The sequence below is a fragment of the Aythya fuligula genome, chromosome 1, assembly GCF_009819795.1.
Source record: "Aythya fuligula isolate bAytFul2 chromosome 1, bAytFul2.pri, whole genome shotgun sequence".
Taxonomy (NCBI): Eukaryota; Metazoa; Chordata; class Aves; order Anseriformes; family Anatidae; genus Aythya; species Aythya fuligula.
In genome coordinates, this window is record NC_045559.1 from 127,780,596 (window position 1) to 127,805,336 (window position 24,741).

At 40.7% G+C, this 24,741-nt stretch overlaps 2 protein-coding genes across 2 annotated transcripts in view; one reads left to right on the plus strand and one right to left on the minus strand.

The window, feature by feature from the left end:
• On the minus strand, positions 1 to 18,861 carry ZRSR2 (zinc finger CCCH-type, RNA binding motif and serine/arginine rich 2). Its single transcript, XM_032185264.1, is given in 11 exon segments — positions 1 to 5,289; positions 5,970 to 6,079; positions 6,262 to 6,317; positions 8,654 to 8,867; positions 12,461 to 12,576; positions 14,164 to 14,202; positions 16,321 to 16,468; positions 16,697 to 16,861; positions 17,146 to 17,242; positions 17,330 to 17,409; positions 18,797 to 18,861. Coding segments are annotated over 11 exon segments (1,554 nt in total). The 5' UTR covers positions 18,844 to 18,861; the 3' UTR covers positions 1 to 4,807.
• The window catches only part of CLTRN (collectrin, amino acid transport regulator), a 27,578-nt gene continuing 20,964 nt past the window's right edge, over positions 18,128 to 24,741 (plus strand). The window contains exon 1 of the mRNA XM_032185193.1: positions 18,128 to 18,281. Coding sequence (XP_032041084.1) covers positions 18,129 to 18,281 — 153 coding nt within the window. The 5' untranslated portion in view covers position 18,128. The remainder of the gene's footprint in view (positions 18,282 to 24,741) is intronic.

Below are 24,741 nucleotides of genomic sequence, written 5' to 3' on the forward strand. Positions count from 1 at the left end.
TGCCAGCTTAAAAAAAAAAGGGAAATTTTATTACAGTGCTTAACCTGCTCTTGAGCACTTTATTAAAAAAATGTGTGAGAATACTGTGTCCAAGATTAGTTATTTACATCCATTTAAATTCTACAGAAAGCAATAAATTAGCAAGTTTTTGGAAGCCTTATCACATTAAACATGGAATTTATTAAAGGGGATGGTAAATTGTTGCGGTAGTGCCACTTCACTTGAAATTAAAACAAATCACATGTTGCTTGAGAGAGGGTTCTAGGTAATACAAGCTTGCTGTTCAGTTCCTCACTTGGGATTACAAACATGTCAATGCAGCATTCACAGTCCTAAGTCCTCGTCTCAACCAATTTTCTCTTGACTCATCTGCTTTCCAGCTTTCTGAAGCAACTGAACTGCCTGATGTCACCAGCAAAAGCACGGGGAAAACTTACCATCTTTAGGGCATTCTTTAATATGGAAGAAGTATTTTGTTTCTTAAATTTTCTATCTTAGTTAGAGAAGGGGAAAAAAAAAAAAAGCTAAGGAGTTCTGTAGACTTTCTGAATTGTTTAGGCAAGGGATTATTAGCCTGAGTGCCCTCACTGTGATCACTGAATCTTCAAGCTGAAGAGGCCTTAAACATCTGCTGTTCCTTTTGGGTTAACACTGAGATGATGGTCATGCTGTGGCTGCCTCTTTGCTGAATTACCATGTTTATGGGTTATGCTTGCACAGCTTGCTTTCTACTCAGTCTAGTGGCTTTCTGAACTGTATGTCAGATAGCTCTTTTTTAAAAAAAAAATGTGATAGATGCTGTATTCAGCCGATACATCAGAGCTGAATACAAGGAATGGGTGGAATAAGTGTTTTGTGTGTGTTTTTTAATTACAACAAGCTTAAAGCGAAAGCAAAATCAGCTGCATTCTTCAAGTGATGTAAGAAACTAAACTGAGCTTTTAAGTTTTTAACTTTCACATTTTTAAAGTGCTGTTACAGGACAGGAAGCAACAGCATCTCAGAGCAGACTCCTGCATTTCTTCTGAAAACTGTCACTTTGCACATCCCAAAGATGCTGCTACTGGTACAGGTATATAACCAGTAAACATCAGGGTAATTACTGATGCACTGCGTGTGGTAATATGCAACTGAATCAAGGATTGTCCTCCTGAAGTGTTTAAAGCTGAAAAGTTACTTAGAATGTCTTCTGACCACTCATTCCATCACCAATGGAAAGCGCCAGAGAGGAAAGGCCTTCCTCTACACTTGTTCCCTCATTGTGAAAATGCAAGTCTTGCATTCAGCACGTGAACATGTGAGCTGCGTGATGGGAGCTGGCTACGCAATGAGCACAGCAAGCATCAAGGAAAGGGAAATCACCTCAAGGCAGGCACCACTGAGAACGTGAGGCTGTGCTGCTGGTAGAAGGCAAGCCTAGTTCCCAGGTGCCTAACCACCACCAGGCGGGGATCCTACTGCTGCTGACAGGAGTAGCTCCTACCCCTCTGACAGTATTCCCCTTCTGCCGCAGGCAGCACACTAACTTACTGTCACAAAGCACATCAGGTAATCACCTGGAACAGCATGGTTTCCATGAAGTAGTTGGGACTTCCACGTTCAGCTTTCTGCTCCCATACATTTATTCCCTCCACAAGAGAAGGGTCGGAGCAGCATTTGCTCCCTGCCCTGACTCCTTCAGCTGGCTGGCAAGCCCCTGCTGCTGCCCTAACCACCTTCTTGCAGCTCTGTGTCAGTACCTGCTTTCATAATCAATCCAAAGCCTCTTGGTGATCCTTGCACAATTAAATTAGAAAAAAAAAGCATAAAAGCAACTGCCTTAAGCAGTCATTAATAAAAAGTAGTAATTCACTAGCCACTAGGAATTCACTTTATAAGGTCCTTTTATGTGGATTATGCAGAATAGTACATGGTGAGAACAAACTATTCCTTGCAAATTTAAATCCCTTCTGTGTTTTCTGGGGCTTTTCCCCTTTGGAAAAAAAAAAGGAGCTTAACATTTAAGAACTTCTAGGCTCTTTGTCTCTTCAGAATAAATAGCTCATTCAGCTAATAAGGAAACACAAAACCATGCATATGACACTACTTAAGATTATGAAGTAGGGAAACTACTGAAATACATGAACTCTTAATTTCGAAAACTGGTTGAATGCCAGGTTTCATGCTAACAAATGCAAACTAAATGTCAGATCTACAGCACTCAATTTCTGTGTAATAAGCAGACTGCATGTGAAACAATGATAATTACAGCTACCAGTTCTACAGCGCACGAGTGCAGCCAGCACGTTGGATCCAGACCTCACGAAAAAAAGCTGAAGCCTCAGCCATTAGGATAGCAGAAATAAAGTATATTTAAGTTTTACATGCATCTCTGAGCAATGTTTTTTTTTTAATTATTATTAAGAACTTTTTTTTTTTTTTAGAAAAAAGATAAAATACAGCAGCTCAGCTTCCCTGCTCCCTTTACAAAACCATGGGGACAAGGAGCCTAATTACCTGTGGAATTCTCAGTCCCAGAGAGGTCCGTTTCATTTATTTCACCCTGCTCATCACAGATCATCACAAAACCAGCATCCTACTGCCCATTTCACTTCTGGTCGAGCTCAGTGATTTACTTCCCTCAGATAACGCTCAGCAACAGCACAAGCGGCACGCTGCATGGCAGGGGATGTACAACACACTGCAGGTGGCACAAATCAACTTTTCCGCCCAAGAGCCTTCACCAGCAGTCCAGCTCACCAGAACGCGGGCTGTGAGACGCGAGGCAGCACCAGTGAAATGATCTTCCTGGCCTGCTGGTGATGCTGCCCAGCAAGTGGGGAAGGCCAGTTCAACTGTACCAGTTTACTGCGTTCTGCACAAGTGCCCATCTATGAAAAAATAGAAACCCTGGGGAAAATCTGCCTGTGAGATCTAGTCAGGAAAGATACATTATGAGAAAGCGGTTGTCACAAATTTCTCAAATACAATTTAAAATGGTGCTGTCTATCCATCAAAATCTGCCTTTCAAATGAAGTTATTATTTCAAAAGTTATGCTATTACAGTCCCTACATCTGTTAATAACTAAAACATTTAATCAAATTAACTAAGCTACAGTTCTGCCTACAGTTATGACAATACATATTGAAAGTCGGGTTTGAACTGAACAACAATATATAGCACTTCTGTTGTATTACTCCAAATTGGACAACAGTTACACATGAAAGAAGGAAAATGTATAATCAGCATGCTAGGTGCAGTATGCATTTAGAAAAGCAAAAATATATATATATTATATCCAGAACAATGGTCATTCACTCTATCCTGGGGAAAAAAAAATGCTCTTGCTATGAGGAAAGCTACACTGGAGTTTGGATGTCCAGATTTGCTAAAGAACTTGATGCTATGTTGTTGAGTCATAACAAACACCTATTTGGGAGCATTTCATGCCTACTTCAGAGGCTTCTAACTTAACAAGTGGTCTGAACTGTGCTCTAGAGGCAGGAGTCCCAAGTTCTTTGGAGAGGCTGAAGAGAGAGAGCTATCTCTGCAGACACCTGGGGCACGCACACCTTCAGGGTCACAAACTGCTCTCTCCAAGCATAAACAGACATCGAAGTGCCTAAGTTAAAAACCTAAAGGTAAACAGGGTGAAGTACAGTCAATTTAACAGCACAAATCTTTCATTTAAAACTGAAGAAATAGTTATAAGAACTTCGCTAATTGCAGGTACTCCGCTAACACAGCTGTCAGTTATAAAAAGCTTCGTCCCGATAACCTCATTTTTAAGCACCCCTCTCCACCTTGACTGTAGGGGAGCTAGGCAGTAGAGTGCCTTAAACTGTAATATAAGCCCCAAAAAAAGGCTTGATATCAAATCCTCTCACAAAAAAAACCTAAAATATTACTTCAGGTATAAAATAATACTGAGTTTCTTTAGCCACTCTGCAACATCTTGAGCCTTTACAATGACATTCCCATCTTTAGTTACCAGATTTACACTTTTCTTCCCACTCCGTAAGAGGTTAGGCAGGTTGTTTTCAACTACAAATGGTATGCAACCAAGAAGTATGCAAAGTATTTTCTGTCTTCACTCCAGGGATTACAAGTGATTGGTCTCCACACTTACTTGGGGATTAAGGTACTGAATAAATTGATTGTTTTCCTGTGTAATTCCTACTTGTTTTTTGTCTACTGCAATCCCTACAGGCAATTAGCTCAGCAGCTCAGTCACAGGAGAGAGAAAAATCCAACACTTATGACCACAAAGCTCCTACTGGGCAAGTATTGTACAAGCAAACAGTGAAGCCTTTTAGATCCCTTTTCTCCAATGCATAACATGATTATATTACTTTGTCTAGAACAGGATAGCCCATAAACATACGGTAAACATAAATGGCTGTCTTTTACACAGACTTCAACTGGCAGCGTGCTGCTGTGTGAGTTCACAGCACACTAGCTGTTCTGTACTAACTCCTTACAGGGACAGGAAACACTTAACACACACGTTACACAGAAATAAGCATATACCAAAAAAGCTTTACTTCTCTTTCTATTTTGTATTCAGGATGCATCCAGATGTTGCAGTAGTTCAGAGGGACAGAGTAGCTAGAGTACTTGACATTTACACCTCATATAGGACTTAAACTTTTAATTTTCTGAAGCTTAGCACACAGTAAACTAGGTTCCTTTATTAGGAAGAAACATTTTAATGTGCAAGAACACTTTATTTGAAACTCAAACGTATCTGGTGCCCTATTGGAAAGATATTTGTCAGCTCTACATTTGATCAACATTTGATCAATTAGCAACTTCTAAGATTAATTCTCACTTTGTTTTGGGAGTTTCACTACTTTTTCCTCTGCTGCTTGATCTCTTTTTACCCCTACTCCTGGATCGAGAAGAGCTCCGACTTCTGCTCCGACTACGTGTTCGACTGTAACTTCTGCTGCGGCTGCGTCCTCTCCTCTTCCTCCCTCTGCTGCGAGACCTCCTCCTTTCTCGACTCCTTGACCTGCCAGACCGGCGCCTCCTCTTGTTTTTGCGGCGATTCTTTTTTCTCTCAGATTCTCCGTTTCTGCGGTAAGAATGATCTGGGCTTGGGCTGCCCCTTCTCCTTGACCGGCTGTAATAGTCATCACGATGGCTTGATCTGTTTCTCCTCTCAGAGTTTTTAGACAACTGATTAGTCCGTTCAGGAGAAATACGTATGTCTCTATTGGCCTCCCAGAACTCATTGTTTGGATTTTTGAATACATGAAGAAAGTTGCAGTGTTTCCCTCTTGGACACTTCTGCCTTTCAAATAAGCCTGCAACAGATGAGGGTTTGCTTTTTTTTTTTTTTTTTTTTTTTTTTTTATTAACAAGACCTGTTAAACCTTCATTACGCACCTACTGGAAATGAAGCTTTCTGAACTTAATTTTGCCTCCTCCAACAGAGAAACATCTATCTGAACACCTACCAATTTAATTCACCCAAGATTATTTTTACAACAGGTACTTTTCTTGGAATTAACCTTCTAACATGTATTTAAGATGGTTATTACAGCTTCAGTTTAAAACTATTTTCATAAATAATTTTAGCACTCTAAATTTTCTAAGAATGTAAATACAGAGAAGTCAAATGTAAGTTACTGCTAAGAACTGTTGATGGTTGAGAAACTATTGTTGCTTTTGAAAGAGATAAATTTGTATTTTCTGCACTTCTGCCTTAGTATTGTTATTATTTCTAAAGCTGGAATCTACGCTTTCTCTTCCAGTCCAAGCAAATCCACTAGGATGATTCAAATGCTTAAGTGACAGAGGACAAATATTCCCTTTCCTTCCTAGAGCTACACAAGCAAGCAAGCATATTTGTCTTCCAAATAGAAATGAACTCGATCTGAAGCACTGGCTGAATCAAAGTGACAGATTAACTCCCTCTTTTTCACTTCTACATTAACTCTTTCATTAACGCACATTCTCTTTTACGAGCATTTATGTAACTCACCACAAATGGCAGTCTTCCATCTTGTCACAGGACAGAATTCACAATGGAGCTGCCGGCCTGCGTACCATCGGCCACTGAATAGAGCAAGAGCTGCCTGGCAGTCCTTCTCCCTTTAAAAAGAAAGAAAGGAACAAACAAACGTGTAACATTATCACTGTACAAGCATTTAGGATGTCACTTACCAATTTCAGGCTCCCATTGCAGTATGAGAACAAATCATTTGGATTATACAGTTTTCATTACTGGGCTTTGGAGTTTTAGAACTAAACTTGGTAAGATTGTGAATACTTACGACTGGTACTGGACATACACATTTCCTCGCAGGTGAGGCTCATAGTTGCAACTGACCTAACAAGATCAAAACATTAAGTTAGGACAACTGAAGGCTGATGTACAGCAAGTTACACACATGAAGGTGGCAGCCATTCTGATTTATGACAGCACATCAATATGAACTTGTGTATTATTTTCTTCAAAACATACTCTTAATCAAATACGATGTTCAGACAACAAAGGCCATCTGGTTTATGTCTGTATGTTTCCAGCATTTTGCTTTGATTACCACTAGGTCCTCTGCTTCAGTTAGTCCACAAGGCAGCTTGTACTCCATTGTCTTGCACTTAAGTCTGGGCCAACCCTACTACGCGACTGCCAAGTCCTGCTCTGAAAACATTCAGTAGTATCCCCATGAGGAAATGTGGGATTCGTTATGGAAGAAGAATGTTTAGAACAATTTACCTTCACAGCATCCCTGTAAGATGAGTTAGGAAAGCTGAAGCCACTAGCTTTCACTGAACAGTTCTGATAGCTATTTTTCACTATAATCTAGCATTCAAAGTCTATCCAGAACTCACAAAAATACACAATTTAACTTCCAAAAACCTTGTTACTAGTTGCTAGGGATGCTGAGATGTGCAGGCCCAGGCCAGTTAGGACCTGGTTCTCCAGAGCAGAACTGTGAGCCCAGCCCCTCCTGCCACCAGGCCTCTTCCAATACCCGCACCAAATGAGGCAAGCAGCTTCTTTCATCACTGGACCCTCAGAGAATACACCTCTGGATTAGGCAAGGGCTTCAGAGGCAACAAGGAACAGTTATGTAATTAAATATTACAGAGTAAATAGTCACAGTATTTGAGATAAATAGCAACGTTAGTGTAAGAACAACCTCATCTTCAACATGTTTGGGTGGGAAAAGAAAAGAAGGGCATTTTGTCAGAACCTGCCAGATTCAGGAGTAGCTTCCCAGAAAGAACATTGTACCCGTACCACATTGGAAATGGAAGTCAGTTGAAACAGGCATGAGTGTAATATGATTATAAATGGTAGGAGAGACTCAACCATGGTTGAGATTCCAGCTGCCAACACATAATTTCAAAACATCTCTAATAAAATGAAAACGCCTTTGAAAATCAAAATACAGTTGCACAATTACTTCAGAAGCTATGAAACCCCACACTAGAAGATCTTACCCCATTATTAGCCACAGGGATCCAAGTACGTGCAACTTTAGAAGATAGTTGCACAAAACACAACAAAGATACTACCTTAAGGATCCGAGTTTGAAGGTAAGACAGCATTTCAACACATGTTCCAGTGGGAATATACATCCCATCTTCTACAATGGAACATTGCTGGCTAATATCCCTTGAGTCAAAATAAGGTGGGATACTCATCCAAACAAGTAAAGGTTTCTTTCTTACAACCTCATTATACAGCTATTGAAAATTCATATTTATTTTTTTTTAAACTTTCCTCCTGCTTGAAATGCTAATACAATCTCTGTTCTAAGGCAGCTGTCACTACAGAGAAACAAAAAGAGAAAAGGCACAGCATGCCTCCTGGTGACTACAGAAAAACACTTAGGAATGGCAAGCAGAAAGGGATGCTGCAATAAGTTTTGTTACAAGGAGATTTCACCATCCAAGCTGCACGTTTTATGACAACAAGGGACTGTCAAAATGCATCATTCATCTCCAAGGTCTCCATTTACAGGACCCTCATTTTTCCCCCTGAGAAATCGTAATATAAATAGGAAAAAAATTCAGGAAGCCAGATGCAGAAACTAAGGCTGGATGACAAATCTCAACACCATTCACATAACGTACTTCTTTGTAATACAGCCATTTCAAATTAATTCCTGCTACTGAAATATCTCCTACCTTTTCGGTTCATTGCCACTTGAGTTTATTTTATCTAACCAGTTCTAAAATGACAGTATTTGGGTGTATAGTCCAAATACTTTTTGCATCTCCACAGTATCATTCCTTTGGTGCAGCTTTAAGTGGCACAAATGCACTAGCCCAGATACCTTTAATATTGCCTAGCAGTTTTAATCCATGGGCCCTCTGGGGCTTATCACAGGCTAAGCAGAGAAGGGACTGTGAGGTTAAGTGGACTGTTGTTCTGTATCAACACCTGGCAACGTAAAAGCACCCGCTTTTATGACAGTTCAGGAGACTAGCAGAGAAGATTCACCCAGAATGCTCTGTAGAAGCAGTTGGAAGTTTACAGGTGCCAAGAGAGATGCATAGTTTGCAGCAGACACCAGACAGCTCTCTCAAGGATATGGGATTTAGCTAGAGCATACTGCACAGAATTCTCTAAAGGCTAGTAAAACACAGGTGATGCGTTATAAGTTAAGAGTTGAAAAAAAAAGAGACAAGCTATTAGACTCCTACGCATACCTTGAATTGAACAACCTTCCCCACGTTCTGAAACTCCGGGAGCACGTCCTCATAGAACTCGAGGAACTGCTGGTAGGTTTCCTCGTCACTGTACTCGAGACTCGCATCGGTGTCGTAGTCATCCCGCCGGCACTGCTCCATGCCAAACGTAATGAACATCCCTCGGACAAGTAGTGTCTTACTTGACGTTGGATAGTTATGCTTACGAGAACACCTGGATAGTTACAAAGAAGAAGAACGAAGAAGGTTTGCACTTTTGGTGAAGACAGACCTTTGAACAGCTGCCATGTTGAGAGAGTTACTACAAAAAAACAACCCACTAGTGGAAAATCAAGTTACTTAATAATTAAGATAGTAAAGTTTGGAAGTGAGTTTGCAAATAATGCTTTTTGTCAATCATAAATATATTCTTACATTAAAAAAATTGTCTGCAGAAGACATTGATACCCTTAATGTTTTAAAATATTAAAAGCCGAAGTTGCAAGGCTTAAATGCATTCCCCATTTCTCAATGGCTTTACAGAAATACTAACAGTCTTTTACAATATTAAAAAAAAAAAAAAAAAAAAAAGTCCCTGCTCTTCTTTTTGCTGAAAGAACTGAAAGAACTTTTACTGGTAGCGTTCTCTGCACACAGGGAAGAGGAGGTTTGTGAGGTGGGACGGGGCTGAGGAAAAGAAAGCATGTCTAGCCCTGTAGTTGGATGAATACCCTATTATTTTTTCCATTAAAAAAAATGCTTATTATAAACAAGTCATAGCTTAATCTGCATCTTCTGGGCAGCCATAAAAGTATTAAGATCTCCCACGCTGTCTATCATCTTCAGGCTACCTCGCTCACGAAACACAGCTCTCCCCCACAAACCTTTAGATTTGATAAGAGCACGGATGCTAGCCCCCGTGTTTATTTCACTGTGCTTTATGATCTGTTTCAAACACTTCACAGAGTAACTGGGTCATACGCTCTCCAACACATTTCTGCTTTTCATGACATGATCAGAGCAACAGTCAGACTAGTCTGCTCTCTTATCTAGCAATGGCAAAGCACAGACAAACTGGGGGAGGTCAGGTCTAAAACCAGCAATTACAGCCTAGACTTAAGACAGAAAGTTTCCTCCTGCATCTTGCCAGATAGAAATTGACTCACATGTTCTGATTTACAACTTAGAAACCAACCAAACAAAGAAAAGGAAAAAACAAAACAAAACAAAAAAAACACACAAACAAGTGAGACAATGAATTTATCTTTTTTGATTTGAAAAGCGACCTCATTTCACAGCTGTTTGTATTATGGAACACAAAATATTATACCCAACCAGCATTGCCTGTACACAGGTAGCACATGACAGAACAAAAGCCACCCCAAGAAAAACAAATGACCCAGAATTTAGTATTGCTAGAAAATAATTAGTATTTAAATTATTGTGATTATTTGGTAGTAGGGTAATGGTTGGACCAGATGATTTTGGATATCTTTTCCAACCTTGATGATTCTATGATCAATAAAGATCGACTGAAAAAGTTTTGCCTTCTTCAAGGCACAGTGAGCTTTGACAAGTCAGTCATTATTGTATTGATAATATGAGCTCCCAATTTTTCACCACTGTGGCTCATTTCAGCTTCTACCCTATTTGTTCATTCCTTATCCTGCCTGTACCTCAGTCCTTTTACTTATGGCTAGCAGCAGAGGATGAAATGACCAGAATACGACAGAAGTGTGTTATGTGAAGACAAAGAAGGAAGATGAAGGAGAGGAAGCTGAAATCAACAACTACAGATGAGAGAAGGGCAGCATACCATGTTTCCCGGTACGTAGTTACAAAGTTTATGCATAGTTTGCAGCAAAGCTGATTTATGGCCAATTCATGATTAACCCAAGGAGGTTACCTCCATTTAGTACCTCCAAAACAAAAATACTACAAAGATTACAAAGAACTAAGCATGAAAATTTCAGTAGCAATAATGCTGTTTGCGGTGAAATAAATGCCCAAGGTTTTATTTAGGCATTCATCCCATATTTCAGAATAGAAAAAGATATAAGGGCTTATGGGCTTGAAACTTACATAGAGTTCAGTAATCACATAATTGTCTGCACTATGCATCACTCCGAAACAAATTACTTTTAGGAGGAAGGAAACTACAGTACATGGATCACACACATTTCAGTGATACAATTTAGTGTCCTGGTTTCAGTCAGGACAGAGTTAATTTTCTTCCTAGGAGCTGGTAGGGTGCTATGTTTTGGCTTAGGATGAGAAGAGTGCTGATAACACCCCGATGTTTTAATTGTTGCAGAGCAGTGCTTACACCAAGCCAAGGACATCTCAGCCTTTTGCTCTGTCCTGCCAACAGGCAGGCTGGGGGTGCAGCAGGAGCTGGGAGGGGACAGACCCAGGACAGCTGACCCAAACTAGCCAAAGAGGTATTCCATCCTATCTGGTATCATGCTAAACAATATATAGGGGTGGCTAGCTGGGATGGAGGAGCTGTCTGCTCTGGGATAGGCTGGGCATCAGTCAGCGGTTGGTGAGCAATTGCATTGTGCATCAATTCTTCGTACACATTAGTAGTAGTACTACTACTATCATCATTGTTGTTATTATTGTTATTATTATTTTCCTGTCTTAATAAACTGTCTCTATCTCAACTCACAGGCTTCACTTTCCCATTTCTCTCCCCCATCCCAGAGAGGGAGGGGGGAGGTTGAGCAAACAGCTGTGTGGTGTCTAGCTGCCAGCCGGGGGAAACCACAACAGTTAGTTAAACAGCCTTACTCGTTTATGCTGAAGATTCGTGTAATAGAAGAAAAAAAAAATTAAAAAGTATCAGTTTTTCCCTGCTGATCTATACTTCCTCCTTAACATGCACAGAAATTAAGGGATTTTCTACCCAGACTCTTAATTTGGGACACCAATTTCAATGGTCACAAATGAACCTGTAATCCTGGACCCATTTATGCTCTTGACTTCCTCAATGTGAAATTTGTTGCCAAAGGACAATTTGTTTCCTCTGAGGAAGGTGTTTTTTTGTTGTTTTAAGGTGGTAAGTGCTTGGGGACACCTAATTAAGCTGTTTCATGCTAAAAGCAAATAATCCTTCCCATCCTGCTCATGACTTCATCTACCAAAGCCCTCTTCCATCAACTCATTGAAAGTGAAGAGCCTAGACCAGTTAGCCAGTCCTCCTACAGAAGCTGCTCCTCATCTCTCGTTATCTTGTTGTCCTTCCTCTGTTCTCACCTTTTACTGTATTTCCTTTCCCAGACAGGGCACCCACAGCAGTATACAAGTATACAAGAACCAAGAATGAGTGTACCACACGTTTAACAGTAAACAAATAGGAGAATTCCAGAAGCTACTACAACATCTTTCCCAACTGTGCAGATGTACCACAGTTTTGCTTTAGTTGACAGCCTCCTAGTTATACATTTATTTTTAAAAAGATGCAGCGTATGCAAACTAATCAAGATAAAAATCAACAGCTGACATGTGAGGCCTGTGCTAATAGCAGAAATCAAATGTACTCTGTCTGAAGGAATCTGTGCGTCTGCCAGCTCTAAGGTAAAGGCAGTCTGGCCAGTGGAACCAGAATGTACCATCAATAATACGCCTTAACAATAAATGCTTCAGTTCCAGGCAGTCAACAGTTTTGCTCTCAATGTCTAATTCCACCATGAATAACAGTATCCCATCCAAATAAATAAAAGTAATTCATGAAGCAAGATTTCTTCAGTTTGCACATAAACTAATGAAGTTGCTTGCCTCTCACCCCTCCAAAACATTCCTGCTGGTAAATATTCAATTGATTACCTGTCTCCGAATCGGCAGGAACCTGTTTTGATATAGAATGGGCAATTTGCTCTGTCCTTCTCTGTTCCTATGTTCTCTGGGGGCTCTGGGTTATGCCAGGACACACCATTCTCCAGCTGTGGAAAAAGAAAACAAATATTAAAATACATGTAAGTTAAAAAAATAAAAAAGAAGAAAGATTTAGTATCAAAATGAAGCTACCAATTAAATTCACAGGCAGTTATGAGCACTGCATTAGTACAAATGCAAGCTTGAACCTATTTATGCTTTTATTTTTTTAAACAAAAAACAAACCGAAAGCTACCCAGTGCCTTGGGTCTTTGGTGATGGAAGCCCCTTTTCTTGATAATTGTGCAGTTTTACGAACAAGTCCATATTCATAATTACATATTAACAATAAAATATAACCAAAATGTGTGTTTTCTTTTGCTGAAGTAAAAATAAATAAATAAATGAGCTGCGATATTTGTTCCTGAAACACCAATTTCATTTGTCATCCACAAGAATTACAAATATTGGGACAGTTTATTTTCATTCAGCTAAACCAGTTAGGTACTTCACGCCAGCACACACTGAGCAGCACTTTTTACACCTGGCAGACAGAAGTCTGGGACTATTAACTTATCTGTCCTTGCAAAAGCTTAAGGCTCAGTCATATTATCACTTTTTATGCTGTTAGGAAAGGCTAAATAAAAGTAACCTGCCAAAGGCCATAATTAAAAAGCAATTAAATTCACAGTTAGCACTGGAATGAAAAACATTCATACTGCTCAGCTCAGGCCATCACATTAAGATTTCTAAAATTCAAATTGGGATTATCAAATTGCAAGCCTGATCATAAACAAAACAGGTTTTAAGAAGGTAATTTTCCTTAGCCAAAAGATCTGTAAAGCTAACTAGCTTAAGTTCTCCATTTAAATTAATTGAAAACTGTTTATTTATGAGCAGCATTTGACTCTGCCACCAGCTCTGCTCATGACTCTCAGCCATAATTTCCCCTCAAGAAAACAGCACTATCACTGTTCATGCTGTTGAAGTAACTGAACCCTGCACTGATACCACATAAAGACCAACATGCAATATTTCTGCCTCTGCCCTCGCAGAAGTGGCTGCTAATACATCTTCAGCACCAATAGCTCCGAGCATTTTTCTACCCATATTGCAAAATAAAGGTTTAGATTCCTTGCCTAAGAAAACTCTTTAAATGCAATTCAGAATTGAATGTAGCTAATAGCAATCAACCCTCAACAGGTAACTGGGTTAAAATTTAATTTTCGGACTTATGCAGAGTATGAGTATTCACAAATTTAACCGTATCAGGTTGTTCTCTAAGGAAACTGGAAAAAACGAATTCACCTTCTCTAAGCTCCAAAAATCCACTGTTCCTAGGTTTGTGGGTTGGGCGTTTTGTTGTTTTGTTTTAAACACAGCACACAGCAGTATTTTCAGATTCATTTTTGACTCAGACCTCCTAAACAGCAATGAGCATGCACAAATGCACTGCCATCAACCGGCCAGAAATACACTTAATTATGTTCCACCCAGTAAATAATTGTTTACTGCTCACGCAAACCACTAGATATTCAATTTATTCAGGCCATTAGGTTCTTGAGAGCAGATGGACAGCACGCTACGAGGCAAACACCGGACGGCAATTAAATTATTTTTCAGTTCTTTTTTCAAAAAAAAGACTCTGAGCGTACCTGGCTTTCGGCTTGATCCAGCATCTTCTGCACAGCTGCCTATAAATGGTGCAAACACAGGACTAGTGAAAATCCCAAGGACACACAAAACATCTGGTTTCTTTAGTTAAGAACCTAATTTACAATACTCAATGATTAGACATGATAAAAGTTTTGTGGGGTTTGCTTTAAAAGCAGATGTTTTACTTTGCTTTGTAGCATTTCACATGGTACAAAGCTGTTAAAGGATACATCAGACTAGACTTTCATGTGGACAATTTTCTAACCTAAATGCTAGACAACTTCAAAAGTTTCATTTCTTTTTTGAAACTATCATTGAACTACTCAATAGTTAAATGCATCTCTTGGTCTAGTACTCAATCTTGTCACAGTTATACTTGTAATCATTTAGTTGTGCTAAACTTTTTGACTTGGAACATCCTGTGTACCACAGAAAAGCACATAGCTTACTAAGCCTCTGTTAAACCCAAGTTTATAACTGCTAAGAAATCTTAGTATCAGAAACCTGGTAAGCTTTGCTGCATCTACTCTTTCAAACAAAGCAAAAACAATGAGGATATTCTTTCCCTTCCCTCCTCTAAGTGGGATGAGCAAAGCAATAGACACACTCCAAGACTAGATGGAAATTAGTTCTCTCAAATTATTCTAGGAAATTTCAAGAATAAAGACATTTAAAGACAGCCAATGCAAGAAAACACATTATCGTTGTTCTGATTTGGAAGTGAATTAATTAGATCTAAAAAGAGGAGGAGCAAGTTAAAAAAAAAAAAAAAAAAAAAACAATGTGAGGAAAAAAAGACAAAAACCCAGAATAACTATTCCCCACCTTAAGGGGGGGAAAAAATAAACCTTTTCTTTCAGTCAGTGAGTCAGAATTTGAATAAACTGCAGTTTGAAGAGACAGGCCAAATCAATTTACTAACTTTCTGTTGCTGAAATGGGTGGCTCCACTCCCAGCTGAGCACTCACAGCATCCCTCTGAGCGCATGTCAATGCCCTCTATGAGCCAATTTAGCTCACTAGACCAGTAAATTAGTAATCCAGAAAAACAAACAACAGATCAAAAACCAGAAAGCAGCTTCCATTTAGTGCAGGGGACAAAATTAGTCCGCTGGAAGCTTGGGCAAACCCAGACACCACATAAACCCCTTCCCAAGAAAGGGAAGGAACAAAATTCTGCTGTTACCATGGTATAGTTCTGGGAACTCTACCTCAACCTTCAACAGGGGTGAGACCAACATTTTCTCTCCCTACTCTGACAAGGCATGGATACATAGCACAAGAGGAAGACTGGCAGGAAACACAACTGCTGTTCTTTTTCATTCGTCATGGAAGTGTTATGTAACTCATGACATTAAGTGCAACAATTAAGTGCAGGAGACAATACCACGTGCTCATGTCTCCTCTCCTAGTACGGCTACCAGACACGGTATCAAGGCACCTCCCAGGAGTTGTACTAAATTAGAACCTTTTGCTAATGTGGAGAAGCTGATTTGTCACGGGTCCTGGGAAGCTGCAATCACCCTTTACTGGTGATAGGCCAGTCCTCCCTTTGGATTTCCATACAGGCATCTTACATCCAGTTTATTCGACTCCTAAAACTTAAGAAGAATGTACACTTAGTGTTATAAATGAAGTGTTATAAATGACTATTTCCAGTATAACTTTTTTCCTCCACTCAGGGAACTCTGGAAAAAAAGATACGTCCTGTTGGATGAGTCAGGTAAAGAAGAGCTGTAATGTATCTTTTGAGTAAGAACTCTGTTAAGGAACAGCAGCAATGTAATTCCATGTCCTCATTGGGAATTTTCTTCCATACTGATTGTGTTCAACTGGGACAGTAAATAAGGATCACCTTTAACGTAAAGACGTAAAGAAGTGCACGTACAGTGTGCCTCCACGTTTAACTGATGCACAGAAGTACATATTACAAACAACCCCATGATTTAGAATTAGTTATTCCCCCCAGGTAAACAGAGTTGCTAGCTCCTCTTTAACAATGAAGAATAATTTCAGCAACGTAGGACTGAGAGAAGTAACTAACACATTTATACACTTGCAGTTAGAATAGAATCCGCCTTCAACATGCATAGACTCGTGCATCAGATAATGCGAGAGGATATGTAACACGTTTATCCTCCCACTGCCAGGAATCACCTCTCTTTCTCTCTTCTCCTGCTGCTTCTGCTGTGCGACTTCTCTCTCTTTTCTTTGCTGCTCTTCCCATTCTTCTTTGATCTTCCTCTTTACGATAAAAGAGATTTTAAAAAGTTATTTAAGGAAACAAATAAATATTTTATAATCACTACAGTCAAATTTGAAACTATCGTGTTGTATTGTAGCTTCTTGACCATAAAGTTCTCACTCAGTCATAAACCACTAGATCTCTGAACAAAAATCCATTTAAAGATTATTTTTGTGTCTTTTTAATTTTTCTATCTAGAATGAAAGAAACTATAAGAGCTTACGCTTTCAGACTTAGCAACATCAACAAAACTGCGTACACTATGGAACAGTAGAAGATATTCAAGACTTTTAGAAGTTTTCCTTATCACCAGGCACAACTATAACACTCAGTTTATGCATCACCTCTTCTTCTTCTTGTCGTTTTCTTGCAGCCTCTTCTTTTTCTTTCTTAAGCTTGAACTCTTCTTGGGCCTTTTCTTCTCTCAGCAACCACTGCTCATGTAGTTTTTGTCTACCAATGAAACCAGATGCCACTTAGACAAATTTTACTGCCTTCCTGCAATTGTCATGCATGTAATTCAAATTTATTAGTTCAGCATTAATTACAGTTTACCTAATACTCTTTGAAACAGAAAATGCCATGAAGGTCATTCATGCATTAGAAAAATCCCGTGTAGCATTAAACACAGATTAAGGATTCTATTTCATAAAATATATTGAGACTTTTCAAGTTTTCAAAATGTAATTGGCTAAAAACCTATCTACTAAGCATATGTTAGTTTCTAGCTGTTTCACCTTTCTGCCTCGAGCTTTTTCTCCTCTTCTTCTTCTTCCTCCTCTTCCAGTTCCTCCTCTTCCTCCTCAGACACCGATTCATCTTTTTCTGTAGCTTCTGAGAAAAGACAAAAAACAACGCATCTAAATGATCAGATGTCACAGTCAGTGAAAATACACAAAATACGAAACTCTTCACACTTACCAGAGTCTCTCAGTTTGGCCAATGCCTGCCGCTTTTTTTTCCGCTTTTCTTTTTTCAGAATAGCTCTGTATTTTTGATGGCTGAAGATGAGAAATTTTTTACATTACTATACCCAAACGATTAAGTTTTACTGTCATATATACACTCAATTACATCAGCAGCATAAAATCTCACAAATGCAAGATTAACGAATATTCATATGAAACAGCAACTCCACAGGAATATCTGGCACAGTAATAAAATCCGCAACTATGCTGTTAGAACTGCACGTTGCCAGCAGTAACGACCTCGCTGGGGACCAACACAGAGAGTCTCACCCTTCTTGAGCTCTGCAGGGCTTAGCGTTATCACTAACTTCATGAAATCTCCCCATAAGCCTGAACTTCGGTCGTTAGGTAAGATCTGGGAGAAGAAATTGGGCATATCCTGCACTGAAGTTGTGATACCCCTTTCAGAATATTTTAGTGTTTCTCTCTTTTCATGTGGCACGAAGTTTTAAGTCTCTACCCTTCTACCGAGATACTCTCCACAGACAGTGGTTTTAATATGAAAAAGACATGTATCAGTTGCCACAAATAATTCTCAGGTCCATTTTTCCACCACTGAATCTTGGCCACACTCGTGTTTTGCCTGAAATCTCATCTAGTAACTCTGCAAGTGTGTTTGGAAACAGCATCTTGTTTTCATTATGGTTGAAATCCTCCAAGTATTTAATGATCCTTCCACACCAAAGCCTTGTTTTCATTTTTCCTTCTGGCTCCACTGTTTCTGGCCAACTCATAACAGAAGAACCGGAGGGATGATCTCCAGCGCTCCCCATCCTGCCACTCCGAGTAGCGACAGCAGATCCAAACCCTGCCATCTCAGCGCCTGCCATTTCACAGCATTCCAGAGGCGTTACCTCAGAGAGCCCCAAACTCACCTGCATCTCCAGCTAAGCTCCTGGCTATGTGTGAGTGCTGCGTGCCACTCATAGCACCGCGGCGGCCCGCAGCAAGCCGAGCTCCTTCCCTCACAGACCCAAACCTGGCCGCAGGGTCATGTTTTGGCCTCCCCCCCCTGCACCACCAACGCCCTGGGACCCCCCTCACCCCCTCAGCGTGCGCCGGGCGCTGTCCGCAGCCCCCCCCCCCCCGCCCCGCGCCCCGCTCCCCTCAGCCCGGCTCCCAACCCCTGCGCAGCGCAGCGGCCCCGCAGCCCCCTCACGGCCTCCCCCGCACCTCCCCGAGCCCCCCCCGGCCCTCAGGGCCCCCGCAGAGCCCCGGCGGCGGGGCGGCCATGGCGGCAGGGAGCTGCGCCACTCCCGGGCCCGGCCGCGAGGCGGCCTCAGCGCCGGGCCCGCCGCACGGAGGCACCGCCGGGCCCTCGGCCGGGACGAGGAGCGATCCGCGGACCCCCCCCGGGCCCCCCCCCGGGGCTCCCTCCCTCGGCGGCGGGGGAGGGGGGGGGGCCGCGGCCCGGCCTCACCTCAGCTTCCCCAGGGGGGACTCGGGCAGCAACATGGGCGCCGCCATCTTGCGGGGCCGACGGGACGTCACGTGACCCCGCGGCGGAAGGGCGACAAATCCCTTCCGGCGCCGCCGGGCATGGCGCCGGCCGGGGGGGGGGGGGGGGGGGGGGGGGGGGGAAGGCAGGCGGAGGGGGTTGGTGTCCCTCGTGCGGCTCCTTCCAGCGATACTGGCGCAGTGTTAAAACTATAACATCTATAAAGTTTGCAAAACAAGGCTCAGGCTTTTCCTGCCCGCCCTAAAAGAGCGCGATGGGGAGCGCAGCCGTTGCTCCTCCCTCTCAAAACCGTTTGTTATTACAAGGAACGCCTGAGGAAGCGTTGGAAATTCCCAGTTTAATCAAACGTTGAAAAAGTAAAAAGATGCACTTCACTGAGTCCCTCACTGATAACATGTCCCAATCCAGTCCTGCACTGTGGTACACACACCAATTTCCCAACCCAACTGAGTAAAGAAGGTGCCTATCACTAGGTGTGCTCTTTTACAGAGATCTTTTTTTTTTTTTTTTTTTTTTTTTTTTTTTTTTTTTTTAATTTCTTGGCTGCTGTGGCCTAATGGCCTCCCAAAGAGCCAAGGGAAGTCAGAGCTGTGTAGCTGGGGCACACCAGGCAGGTATGTTTGTGAATTTAGCTGAGAACACCTATACGTTCTCATCCTGTCTGAGGCATCCCATCTCTCTCGATTATGAACACGTTTCACAGCAAGGTAAAAGTTACAATGGGCAGACTGGCACCGATTAGATGGGCCAAAATTTGCAAATTGTCAGTAATCAGTTGTTTGGTGACAAGCATTATACATGGCAGCATTTGGAGGTAAAGGATATGTAGGCTTCGTCTGGTCATGTTTTGCATAGTCATTAATAATGTACATTGTTGATTAATACCTAAATTATTGGCATAAATCCCAACACAGGAGCTTACTTTGTATATCCTAGAGGTGGTAAACTGCATAAATTGTCCAAGCCGCTGGCAGTGAAGCGTACCAGTGCAGGCTTTGTGAAAATCAGACTAATTGACTGTGCTGTTCATCGATAGCATAATGAGTGTCGTATTTATTCGGAACCTCAGTTAAGTTATTTAAAGCAATTGTGACTACTGTAGTCAGCAGCTATATTTGCCAGTTGATCAATGAATATTCAGATGATGACCTTTCTACTAGTACTTCACCATGTTTCAGATTATAGATTGTCTTTTAAAATGGAGTTGACATCACTATTATTTTTACTGTTTGCTTGTGCAGAACAAACATGTAAAATAACACACAAATTGCTGCATTTGATACAGAAGATGGCAGTATTGTGCATTTTAGGACTGATGAACCATACACATTCATGAAATTTGTGAAAAAGCACAAATATTTCATAAATCTGATTTTGTTAAGGAGTTACAACTTTTTATCCTCCTTTTAACAGAGTAAGTACCATAACAACTCTCCTTTAAATTGTCTGTAAGTCAATATTGAGAAATTCACTCATTTCTTTCATTAGTATCATACATTTCATTATGGCATTTTCCAAATATATTTGTGGAAATAACTGTCTTCAGATTACACATTTGAATAGTGAAAAGGAGGATCTCTTTATAAGACAACACACACACACACACACACACAAAAAAACATCAGCTATAACAGACATTCATAATTCTGGAAATTCTTCTGCAACAGGAATAAAATAATTGCATTTTTCTCCATTTTGTTTATTCTTACGGATTTGTGCATGTAGCAACCTCCTGCTATTCAAGCACAGGTGCAGAGTTCCATGTAATTTAATTGTCACAGTGCTATGAAAGTATTCATGTCAGAAAGAAACAAATATGACCATTCCTGCTTGGCAAGATCAATTCACGTATCCAAGATAATGTAGCTTTCTAGTAGGTAATTCTTAGCCCTGACACTGGGTTTGGAGAACAGAGGCCTCTTCAGACATGGTTTATTTTTGTGGAAACCTTCAAGATATCTGCATAACTCACTCTTGCATCTTTCCCAAAGAAAAATATACCTACACTGTGTATAGTTATATACATGTCCCATCGTGGGAAGGTATATATGAGCTGCTCTGATTGTACATTACAGAATACAAAACATTGATTATACAACCTGAGACTACATACTATTCCATTATAAATCTACATGCCTTGTAAGATACATGCACAGAGTTAAATACATACATTAGGCCAGCTCTGAACCACAGTACAGGTACCCCGTTTAGCACATATTTTCATGTAGTGGCCACATGATCCCTCTGGCTTCCATTTTCCTCGTATTTCCCACCAGTGCAGGCAGATACAAAGTTTTCATTGTTTTTTTTTGTTGTTGTTGTATGCCCAAGCCCCATGGGGAAATAAGAAAAAAAAATGAATAAGTGTACAGTTTTTATTTTCCTGTCTGAAGAAAATGGAACTAGGAGAATATGTAGGTAGGAAATGGCGGTAAATCACCAGCGTGAATTTGATTGATTGAGAAAATGCATTTTTATAAAGAGACACTCAGGAAGCTTTAAGGCCATGGCTTGTACTGTACGGTGGTTGGTGAAGTGACAGCAGCTGCACCGTCCTTCCCCATCACGCTGAAAGTTGCTGTTGCTCATTCCCAATGCTAGCCCCACTGTGGGTGACCATCTGTGCTTTTCACTGCAAAGTGCATGCTTCAAGGTGATACATGCAAAATCTAGAGAGCACATCTTTCCCACACCTGCTGCCTAATGGCTGCACTGCTGTCTCAAGGGGTAAATGATTTCTCAGACACTGTCTACTTCTGTGAGCCCTGATAAAAACTCCGTGACAATGTAAGCTATTTCTCCAATATTATAATGATGACTGTGATCATGGTCCCCATTCCACTCCCACTTCCCAAAAACTTAATAGAAAAACTCCCATGTAATGAGACTTAAGGTGAACCTATAAAAGCTGGCACTGGTATATTTGATGCTGCTGACATTCAGGTAGATCCTCATCTCACCAGCTACCAAAGACTGCAGGGGAAGTGCAGCATTGTGCTCAGGGAACTGCACAGCACCGTGCACAGCCAGCCTGCAGTGCTCTAGGTACATTTCCATGAGTGACTAATGCTGACAGTAGCACATTGACTCTTTACTCATAAGAGTTGAACACAACTATTTAAGAGTAAAGATTAACTTCCACAGAGTTTAAAACTGTTAATTTGTCAAATTTGAAAACTGAGGTTAAGTTTGGCCATAGCTGTTAATTAACTTATATGATGGCTATCAATATTTTACTTTCCTGGGATTTTTCCATTTCAAAGGCATTGAAAGAAGCAGAAAAGTACCTTGCTAATCACATTGAGAGGATGGAAGGGTTTTGTTTTACCAAGTCATGTGCCTTATAGAAATTTCAGTCCTTTCTTCATTTGTTTAGAAGTCCGAATTATGGTATACTGTTAAGTACACACATACAGATAATGCATGAACTTCTGGAGGTCACAAGGGCGGACAAAAATGATACTGATTTTCATCCAGACAGACAAATTCACTTAGTGCAAGAAGGGAACTAGTTCTTTGCACTAGTTCAATTTCATTTTCAAGCTGCAGATTACACCTGGGATTCTGCATGGCTCTCACTTGTAGTTCAGCCATAGTTAGGAAAAACAAACTTAATACAAAAGAGGAACTATTAAATGATCAAGTACATCAAAATACTGAATTAAAAGCATGCTCTGTTTGCGTTCAGATTGTTGTTTGTTCAAGCAAACTGATGTCTGGCTGATTAATCAGTAGCAAACAAATGCAGATGTGCTTTTACAGTGCTAAATTATCTGGCCAAAATGGGAGAAAAGAGGCTGGGCAGAAAGTAACCCATACAAGTAGTTTTATTAGAGGGATGCAAAGTGGCAAAATATGTGTCTTCCTACATTATGCTGGCATTTGTAACCTGAGAAGTTACAGTGCTTTTTTATGACAGTGTTAAAAAATGTGGTGGGTTTGAAGAGGAGTTAGTTTTCTGCTAATACCCAGTCTAGGCGTGTCCACCTACCTGGTTTAATAAAAATAAAACAAGTAGATACATTAAAAAAATAAATGAAAATCATGCCAGCTTTGGAAAAAGATTTATAGATGTGCAGCAATCAGTTGTTTATGTGCAGTGTATGCACAGCTGAATAAGTGTGTGCACAGCTGAATAAGCGCGTGGGACATCAGCTGGGTGCATCTGGCACGCATCCAGGTCATTCTCCATGAGCTATGAGCTGGAGCATTTATCACACCACTCCTTCTCCTGGCCTCCTCCCCTCACCACCAGGAAAATCACCCGTATTGCTGCTTGCCAGTGTGACAAATCAGTAAAATCAGCCATCCTGGCTGGAAGTCAGCAACTGTGATCAGGGAATCCAGCCTTACCCTCCGAGGCCATTCCCGCTGGGCACTGTGTGCCTGCAATGTACTTTGACACTGGCTCCGTGTGTTTCTAAGGCAAGAACTGATTTCCAGTGGCCAACAGCAGGGAGAGATGACAACACATCACAGTGGCAATTGGCTCCATTTGCGTGTGTGAAAACAGTGCTTTGTTTTTCCACCATCTTCCCCGGTACTGCAGTATGTCCTCCACAGAGGGAGCAGAGTTCAAGCGCTCGTTATTTGAAGCAACGCACGTGAATTTACCATGAGGCTAACAAGGCTTAGAGTCTTTTTAGACTTTTTAAAATTACACATTCTACAGAAAAATGGTAGTTTTTCATGCATCTGTATATTTTTAGTGGTCTCCTTTTGATGCATATAGCCACAGTGTGTTAATTTGAGACATCATTAGGAACGAATAGGTCATTTTTTCGTTTTGGTAGGGATAGATTGAACATCTAAGCAGATAACAAATCCAATAGGTTTGTACTCGGAACCGGTTGTCTAGAGAGAGTAAACAGACAGCCAGGAATCAGCTTGATTTAATGACTTTTAAAGATGGGGTATCAATTCCTTTAACAGTGGCTTCTAAAAACAAGATTAAATTAGTGAATCAGTAAATTCTCAATTACCTGAAACTCCAAGCATCCTTATGTAGTAAATACTGATTACTGTCCTCCATAAATTCAATCCCACTGTTACATAAAATATTCTCAGTGATAGCCATTCTTGTGAAGGTCTTTGGGTCTGCAGTCTCAAGACACACTTCTAGTGCTAAAGGGCCGACTGAAAGTAATTTTGAAGAAATCTTCAATTTAGGAACTAACCATTAATCAGAATGGCTGCAGGGGGAATACAGCAGCGGACTGCAATAAAATAATCCTGTCTTGCTGCCTCAATTGCAAAGACTGTTCACCTCTCGGTGAGACATTTCAGTTGCTGAAATCTTTCTCCTCTACATTTATTTCTTTGTCTTTGAAAATGTTTGGCTAAGGGCATAGAGTACATCATTAACATATTTCCATTCATGTGTGCGTGTGTGTATACACAGCGCCTTATGCAAACAAAACTAGAATACATCTTTATTCAATATGTGTACATGCTTCCCCATCAAGTCCTTCTATTGCAGGTTCTCTCATTCCAGTTTCTACTGTAGTGACACTCCAACAGCAAGAAAGTACTTCTCTACCTTTATAACTTTTCTTAGCTCAGAGTAATGTCTCAGAAGCTGATTTTGTTGGCACAGCATTGGTGCAGGTGAACACCCTGTGGGTAACAGCACAGCATCCGGCCACCGGAGTTGCAGTCTGGCCTGGCATTAATTATCCCAGACATCCTATGTATATGTGTCTAAAATCACATGCGGGGAAAAAAATAAATTAAAAAAAAACACACACACACACACAAAAAATGAAAAAACACATTGTGCAATGCTTTGCATTATTCTAAAAAGGGAGAAGGAAAATGAAAACCTTATAACAGCTTTATTTTTTTTTTCCCTTTTACTACAGATAAAGGTAGTAAATAACTAACAGAAGACAGTTGTTTCTAGTGCC